General features: G+C 47.6%; 1 protein-coding gene across 4 annotated transcripts in view; it reads left to right on the forward strand.

The window, feature by feature from the left end:
• ABTB3 (ankyrin repeat and BTB domain containing 3) overlaps nt 1–7,231 on the forward strand; it is a 307,733-nt gene extending 300,502 nt beyond the window's left edge. For all 4 annotated transcript variants that reach the window (XM_023631669.2, XM_023631671.2, XM_023631670.2 and 1 more), the window contains one exon: nt 5,086–7,231. In XM_023631669.2, coding sequence (XP_023487437.2) covers nt 5,086–5,295 — 210 coding nt within the window. In that variant the 3' untranslated portion in view covers nt 5,296–7,231. The remainder of the gene's footprint in view (nt 1–5,085) is intronic.
• The last annotated feature ends 1,814 nt before the right edge of the window (nt 7,232–9,045 follow it).

The raw sequence follows: 9,045 nt of genomic DNA on the forward strand, positions 1-9,045 counted from the left end.
AGCCCCTGGCAACCACCATTCTATGAATTTGAATTATATGAATCTGTCTCTATGAATTTGACTCCTCTAGGTACCTCATATAAGTGGACTCATACAGTATTTATCCTTTTGTGACTAGTTTATTTGACTTGCCATAGTGTCTTCAAGATTATTCCATATTGTAGCATGTGTCAGAATTTCCTTCCTTTTTTTTTTTTTTTGGAGGAAGATTAGCCCTGAGGTAACATCTGCCACCAATCCTCCTCTTTTTGCTGAGGAAGACTAGCCCTGAGCTCACATCTGTGCCCCCCATCTTCCCCCACTTTATATGTGGGACACCTACCACAGCATGGCTTGGCAAGCAGTGCCATGTCCGCACCCGGGATCCAAACTGGCGAACCCTGGGCCACCAAAGTGGAACGTGCGCACTTAGCTGCTGCACCACTGGGCCAGCCCCAGAATTTCCTTCCTTTTTAAGGCTGAATAATATTCCATTGTGTGTATGTACCACAATGTGTTTATCCAGTCAGCCCTCAGTGGACACTTGGGCTGCTTCCACCTTTAGCTACTGTGAATGATGCTGCTGTGAACATGGGTGTGCAAATGTCTGTTTGAGTCCCTGCTTTCAGTTCTTTGGGGGATGCAGCCAGAAGTATAAACCTAGCTTTGTCTGACTCCAAAGCACAAGTTCTTGACCCTGTGTTTACTGTCTGGCCTAATGAATGTTTGAGATATTTGCAATAATCCTCGATACTCAAAAAAGGTCTTCTGATTGGTGCCAGGCTACTTCCTACACTCTCACACACACACTGGGTGTTTCGGTTAAGTGAGAGTTTTGCCAAAATCTGGTTTCTCATGACATGGCAATTTTTTTTTTTTTAATTTTAAACTGATTACTGTGCAGAAAAGCATCCAGAGAGACTCTGTGTACCTGGGACGAAAGCCTGATCAGTCTGTGGTCCTCCACCTGCTCCCCTGGCCACAGACACTCAAATTGCCCTGTGAACCCCACATCCACAAGTGGCTTTTCCATGGCCTGTCACCTTGGCATCAAGGCCTGCGTTCCACAGTTCCATTTTAATCACTTCAGGCTCCTTGGCGGGCAGCTTCTGTAGTGTATCTTGTTATTTAATATTGTGCCCTGATGCAGTGTGAGCCCAGGGTAGGAATACGTTTGTGCTACAGCCTTAAAATACCAATGGCAGAGAACTCTCTTTCATTTGTCTATCTTTGCAGCCAGAGCTTTGCTTTTTACAGACGCCAGCCTCTGCCTGGGCCTCCCAGGCCACATCCTGGAGTGTTTCCTATGCAAACGTCCGCCTTTGGTGCTATTTGCATGGAGGCCAGGGCGAGGCCAGCAGCCCCTGCCCTTTCTATGCTCTGCTTCCCCTGCGCTGTGGGTACTGCAGCGACCCCTAGTGATCACATGCCATGTGCATTCTCTTCCTGGCAGATTGTGCTACAAATTGGTTTAGTAAAAAAAGATGGGAAAAAAAAGACACCATCACTTGGTTTAAAACCCCAGGAAATGCAGGCATTAGATGCTAACAACCGTGTTCCAAATGTCAACCAAGCCTTGGCCGCATAAGCTACGCTCATCTCACCGTTGGAAACAACTGTGGGATTTATGCAGACAAGAAGTCCATGCCATATATGCACGGCTTAGCCATCTTTGTTTCTCCTAGCAAAGCTGTCCCGAACTATTCAGTCATGAAAAAGAGGCACTGGGGCTTCTCATGGTCCCTTCAAGGGTGTCTTTCACCTCTTGAGAAAAAGAACCAGCTGGTTCATCAAGATGAATCTAAGCTAAGACAGTTAGCTCAACAGTGGGCTGTGCTGGAACGAACATAGACTTAGAAACCGGGGGATTCATTCACTAGTGTTTATTTAGCACCCACTGTTCACCAGAAACTGTATTCATCTGAATTTAATAAATTAGTAAGATGTGGTCTCTGCCCTTGAAAAAATTATAGTCTAGGACAGGGGTCAGCAAACTTTGTAAAGGGCCAGATAAATATTTTCACACGGGCCACACTGTCGCTTTTGTACCTGTCAGTTCTGCCGTTGTAGTGCAAAAGCAGCCATAGACGATATGTAAATGAATGGGTGTGGCTGTGTTCCAATAAAACTTTACAAAAACAGGTGGTGGGCCGCATTTGGCCCACAGGCCTGTAATTTGTCAACCATTGGTCTAGGAGATGAGAGTGCCAGTCCCAGATCTGTCAGTAATTAGCTGAGTGGAGGTAGGCAAGTGTCTAACTGGATAGTCATTATCACCAAATATGAATGTGAGTATTTATTATGCTTATTATTCTTCACTTACACTAACTTGTGATGAGTGACAGTGACATCCATATACAAAGCAAGTGGCTAGGTGTGTGTGGGGGTTCTCTCTGTGTCTACAGAATCAAAGATAGGCATCTCTGAGCCTCAGTTTCCCCACCTGTACAATGAGGCCTTTTACTCTGTGCCTCTAAGAGCAGGGTTCCTGTTGTAAGAATGGAAGCATTCCTAAGATCTCTCCCAGCTCCAGGATACTATGCATCCAGTGAACATTTGGGTGATGATAAGCCCACTCACCTCATAAACCTCACCAGGCCCTCTTGGCCCCTTGGAGACCACGGAATCCCCTAGTGTGTCTGCGTCCTAACTGTGCCGAAGAGCGTGGTACCCTCTCGTTCGCTCCCCTCACCTTGCAGCTTGGGAAATGGAAGCATAGAGAAGTGAGTTGACTTGCACAAGGTGGCACATGGTTTTTATGCACGTGGTTGCTGTTGGCTTAGTGAATTAGCACATGGCGTCAGTGAGTTCAAGGTTACAGGATTGGTCCTTCTATGGGCCAGTTAGCTAGGCTAGGTTCTGTAGTTACAGTCCACACCCCTTATCCCAACCTGGCCACCTACTGTATCCATGTGGAGCACTGGATACCAGTTAGTGAGAAGGAGAATAATAATTATAAATAGTTTACATGTTATAATAACAGCTAACATTGAGTGAGTGCTGACTGCCATCAACCATTGTTCTAAACACTCCACGCATTATCTCATTTCATCGCAATGACAGACTATTAGATATTATCATCACCCCCATTTTATGGGTAGGAATTCTGAGACACAGAGAGATTATATAATTTTCCCAACAGCCAATGGCTAGTAAGTGGCAAAGTCTGGAATAAAAACTCAGGCAGGTTCTAGAGACCCCTCCATTAGCTGGCTTCCCAACCTGCCTCCCCCGAGGGTGACAGATGGTAGAGTCCTACCATAAATCATATTCCACTGAATTCTCCCAACAGATCTGTGATGCAGATGTCATAATTCCTATTTTGAAAATCAGGAACGTAAAGCGAAAGGCCAGGTGACCCAGCCCTGGTCACATATTTGGAGAGATGGGGGAGCCCCAACTTGCCTCCAAGTCTTCCAGCTCATTCCACCATAGCCTGTCGGCACTGCCTCGTCATTGTTCCACCATTTCATGTCCAACAACTTAAAGGGCGTCTCTGGTTTAAAGGACAGGATCGTAGAGAGTTCAGAAGGATGATCCAGCATTTAGATAATTTAGATGATCCAGTATCTAAATAAAGTAGCAGGATGTCATCTCAAGGAGCAATTAGCACTTCTGAGCATTCAGTTCATTGCAGGAGAGAAACTCACAAGTTTTGAAAACTGTAGAAAAGTTTGGAAGACAGATAGCCAACCCCCATATCCACATTTACTTCTGTGTCTCAGACATAGATTCCTCCACCAAGCAGTCACGAGGCTACACACCTGTCCTCTGATTAAGGGACCAGGCTGGAGGCAGCGTCTCAATGGTTAAGCATGCAGCCTTAAAGATTTGAATTACCAGCATTCAGTTCCTGGTTGTGCCCTTGACATGTCGTGTGAATTTTTGTAAGTTACTCTCTTGCCTCTGTTTCCTTGTCTGTAAATTGGAGGTGGTAATACACCTGCCTCAAGGAAGGTTGAGGATTCGATGAGATGATGCCCGTGAAGTGCCTAGCAAGGTGCCCAGCACATGGTAAGCTCCCAATAAATGATCGCTGTTCATATCATTATTCTGAGAGTTAACTGTTCGTTCATACATTTAACAAATACTTATTGTCTACTGTCTGCCAAGCCCTCTGCTTGTGCGTATACCAGTGGACCAGGTCAACATGATCCCTTCCTTATTGGTTTAGTCTATTGGCAGTCAGGTCTCTAGATCAATTTCTCAACCTCAGCTCTGTTGACAGCTTGAGGTGCATAATTCCTTGCTGTGGGGACCATCCTATGCTTCATGGATGCTTAGCAGCATCCCCGGTATCTACCCATTAGATGCCAGTAGTACACATACCACCGCCACCCCCAGATTGTGACAGCCAAAAGTGTCTTCAAACTTTTCCAAATGTCCCCTGGGAGGCAAAATCACCGCCGGTTGAGAACCACTGCCCTAAATGCAGTGGGTAGGTAGGCAGTGCCCACTCGTAGGATTGTTGTGAGAATTAAATGAGTTAATACTTGTAAAGAGCTTAGAACTGTGTCTGCAACTCCATTAGGGTGCCAGTTGTCTATAGTGTAACAAAGAAACACAAAACCCAGTAGTTAGAACAGTGAGCACTTATTTGGCACATGGGTCGAGGGGATGGCTGGAAGGTTCTTCTGATCTCAGCAGGCCTTGCTTCTGAGGTCAGCTGGCGGGTCAGCCGTGGTTTGCTTTAGTGAGCCCTGCTGGGCTCTGCTGCTGTCTCTCCTCTCAGCTTCACATGGTGGTTCACCCTCCAAGCTGGCTAGCCCAGGCTTGTTTCCGTTAGAAATAGGGCTCTGAGTGAGAGCACAGAAGCACACAGGGGGCCACTTGAAGCTAGCTCAGAATTGGCAGCTCTCACTTCTGCCGTGTTCTATTGGCCTGAGCAAGTCACGAGGCCAAGTGGTGGAGAAATGGACTCCAGCCCTTTGATGGGAAGAGCTGCAAAGTTACGTCTCAAGAGTGTGAATACAGCTAAGTGTGGAGAATGAGGGCCATTTTTGCAGCCCATCTCCCGTCATAGGGGTTCTCCATCCTTCTAGATGAAAGCTGTCGGGTGCATTGCAGAAACGTAACCATCTCCTGCTTCCTCTCCACTCTCCACAGTTTCTTGGAGTCACAGAGCTCTCAGCATATTGTGAAGGCTACTTTCTCAAAAACATGATGGTCCTCATCGAAAACGAAGCATTCAAGCAGCTCCTGTATGACAAAAATGGCGAAGGGACGGGCCAGGACGTGCTGCAGGACTTACAGAGGACGTTGGCCATCAGGATTCAGTCAATCCACTTGTCGTCTTCCAAAGGTTCTGTTGTCTGAAACGCCCAGCGGAGGGAACGCTCCCCGGGAACTTCCCAGATCTCCTGCTACATTGGCCTCACACAAACACATACAAATCCCACGTGGCGTCTGATTTTGGCCAAGGAGCTGCCTCTATGGCCTCAGCTTCTCTTGAATAAGCAAACTCAGCTCCCATGTGTTCCTGTTGAAAAACGAAGGCTATTCCACCGGTCTGCAGATCAGCTCGCAGCTGGGTCCGGAGCTTGAAGGTCAACGTGGGGCAGCCAAGCTAACCCCAGTCTGAGCACCCCTGGGGCACTTGAACACCCATTGTGGGGACCACTGTCGAAAGGATGGATTGAGAACTAAGGGTCCTTTGGTTTCCAGGTTGACAGTTGGAGAACTTTACTGACCCCAAAGAGCATTGATTACGCATTAAAGACTTTAGCAGCTGCGGTTCAGCAAGAGTCAGGCATGGTAGCGAATTGGTGAGACTATTACCAATAACGAAGAAATAATTTGGCAAATTTTTAGGGGTGGGAACTTTTTAAAATGTTCATAAAAAAAACAAAAACAGGGCAGCCTTGTAGTTTAAAATATATTTCTAAAAGCTTCACAGTTCATTTTCAACTGAATTGTGTTTAGGGATCTGTGTTTTGAGGTTATTTTTTTTTTCTTTTTTTTTTAAAGAAAAACAGTAAGTCACAGGTCCACACTGTATAACATGCATCTGACAAGATATTGCCGATATTCTATACAAGGTGAAATAATCTGCCTTAGTGATCATGGTTACATAAAAAAGGTGCACTGCCAATAATTATCCTAATTCAGTAGTTGAAAACAGCCTGCATGCTAATCGTGGTTTCGGGATGAGATTTAAATGCCCCCACGTAACAAAACATGCGTTTGCATGGGCCTGAACCTGTGAAATGTTATGTTTGCGCTTCATTTTTTGCCAAGATAAAAATGTTCCATCACTTCTTGCTAAAAGTCCATCTGGTGAAACTAACATATCCATTTCTTCTCCCAATTACGAATGAGTCTGGGATGCCTTTGCAGAAATGTCTTTATAGATGATGCTGAATGGGGGGTGGGGGGGAGCACGTCCGAGAATTTACTATTAATCCCAGAGTTTTCTCTGTATTCTCAGAAGATGTTAATAGTTTGTTACTAGCCAGAAAATATGACTATGCTAGATTATTTTTAAAGATGAAACATATATGATAGGATGGATTCTTTCTGTATTCTGAGAGTGTACAGTATAGGGTTATCTATAATGAAAGTGTCTATCGACAGGGTTCCGTTTGCTCTGCCATATATTATAAGCAAAACAGATTGGTGAGGTGCCACAATATTCCAAATAATTTTTGAGTTGCTGCCTTTTTTCTCGTCCTTTCATTTGAAACCTAGATACATGCAGTAAAAACTAGGAGAATGACTTTTACCACTTTGGGATGACAAAGTTTCGTTGATAAACCTATTTCCTAGCATGCCTTCGGGAAGTTGTGTGCAGACCCTAGATTCTAAAGGAGCTGCTCTTCATCCATCGAGCTCGCTCCCTGAGCCATTGTTCAGAGGACCGGTGTCCAGTCCTGTTTCTTGAGTCTGACCCGTGGAGTGCATGGGCCACGCTGTCTACAGTACTGGCTCTCCTGGATGCTAATACATCATCCACTTGGTCATTTACCATCCTCCCCAGGCCCCACCATCAAATGAGGAAAGGGGAAAAAAACTGCCTGCAGGGGAGTCCAAGTCACAGATGCACAGCACGTGTGTGAGCCGTCACTGTCTCCTGCCTCCGTCGTGTCCTCAGAGATGCTACGTGGATGTTTCCTTAGCCTCGACTGACTTCCCTGTGAATGTCTAATGCCAGTTCAGGGTCTCCAGGCGTTGATTTGTACGGTGGCAACTCTTGACGGGCTTCTGTTATAGTTTGGTGTGCTTTCTCTGTCATTAAAAGCAATGATTTTCCCAAGCTGTGCATCGTTTGTATGGTGTGAGCGAGCACTTCGCCCAACACTTGGAGCCAGAGAACTTCACCCAGTTAAGAGACTGGAAAATGGCCCCACAGAAGAAGTCTGCAGGGGAAATTAAGACATGAGATGAAAGATAGGTGCTCCTGTTGCTGACAGTGGGCCGTTACCTGTCTACTCTGAACTAGAGCTTGGCTGGGAAAGCTCCAGTCCTCTGGGTCTGTGTCCACCTCTGGGTGTTGCCCTTCCATTTCCTTCTCTTCAGGCAGAGGAACTGACAGGTGCCGGCTCCCAGGCCACTGTCTTAGAGCCTCTTCCTACTGCAGCTGACTCGCCTGCAGAGGGTGACGTTCTGGCTGGCATTTGTGGCCTTGATGAAGCTTTTTGGGGCTGAGGGGATGGAGGAAAACAAGTTCTGTCAACAAGGTGCACCCCCTGCCTTGCCCCCGCAAGGGCCAGCATGAATCCATGCTCATGGGTAGTGGCGTTATTCTTGGGTGGGGGTTGGATGTCCCGGTGGGACAAGCTGGGTGTCATCATCACTGAGGTCAAACCAAGTCCCCAGCTGGTCCTGACCCAGCCTGGGCCCAACCCAGGTCTGTGTGGGGATTAATGCCTCTGGTTCCTCCGCAGAGGCCTACAGGAAGCCTGGAAACCTGGCCAGTGAGGCTGGGCAAACAGCTGACATCACTAGCACCTTCCAAAAGTGACTACTCACCCCTGCTTAGTAGTTGGGGTCTGTTTCTTCTTTAAGAAGCAACCGAAGCCATGAAGAGCCAGGGCCCAGAACTCTGAGTCAGGCCAGGAGAACAGAAGGTCGATTATTTTTGTGCATCCTCCTCTGGGTAGCCTCAGGGTGAGTGAGCCACTGGATGTATTCCCCTTGGAAAGATAAAGTGTATGCTGTGGCCTTTGCCTGTTGCTTGTCTGGTAGACAGCTTTGTCATTCACTTCTTAGCAAAGCCTGCACAAGGACCCCTTAGCATCTGGGGGGAGGAGGGGAGCCTACCTGCCTGCCACAAAGCTCCCCTCCGCTCCTTCCATTTGCCAGGAGCAGCTGTAAGTACGTGCTTGCAGTCACCCAAATAAACACAAAGGCTCCACTCGGCTTCTGCTGCCCCTGCCCCATGTGGAATCTGGCTTCTATATACCATGTTCGAGTGTCATCCATGCTCCCTGGAAGGAGAATCCTCCACCCCAAACGGAGATCAAGGCTTGAGTTCCCATCACGGAGGGGCCCAGGCGGAAGCTGGAAGGAAGCGCCGTCACGCCTCAGGGTGGGGTTGAATGGAGGGGCTCTCAGATCTCCACCCCTGAGATTCTGCAGTTCTGTGGTTCCCTTTTTGTAGCTCACGTTGTTTTTCCCGGGAAGCCCTAGGCAGAACATGTTACTCCAACTGGGTGTCGTTTCATCCACTGTTGTCTGATCGAGTCGGTTTTATCACATAGGGTTTTACTAACCTCAGGCCATGCGCCACGGCACAGCATGGATAAAGGGGTGAGGATCCTAGATGGTTCTCTGAGAAAATCTCCTGTATCACCAGACGTGGGTTCCCTGCCTTCTTCCAAAATCAGTGCTCCTCTCCCCCCCCCCCCCCCACCTCACCTCGAGTTTGCTGGCTTGCGTCACAGATCGAGGGTTGCAAGAAGTGGCCACATCCTACCACTCCTGACTCCTTTTCCTACCGGCCCCTACGCAGACACCCTCCGAGACTAGCAGACCACTTCTTAGGCTTCTCAGCTTGAGGGTTCAAGTAGGGAGGCGTCCACTGAGCCCCTTCTATGCAGTACCCGCTGCTGGGCTCTGGCTCCACAC

This window comes from Equus caballus, chromosome 28, assembly GCF_041296265.1.
Source record: "Equus caballus isolate H_3958 breed thoroughbred chromosome 28, TB-T2T, whole genome shotgun sequence".
In the NCBI taxonomy this organism is placed as follows: domain Eukaryota; kingdom Metazoa; phylum Chordata; class Mammalia; order Perissodactyla; family Equidae; genus Equus; species Equus caballus.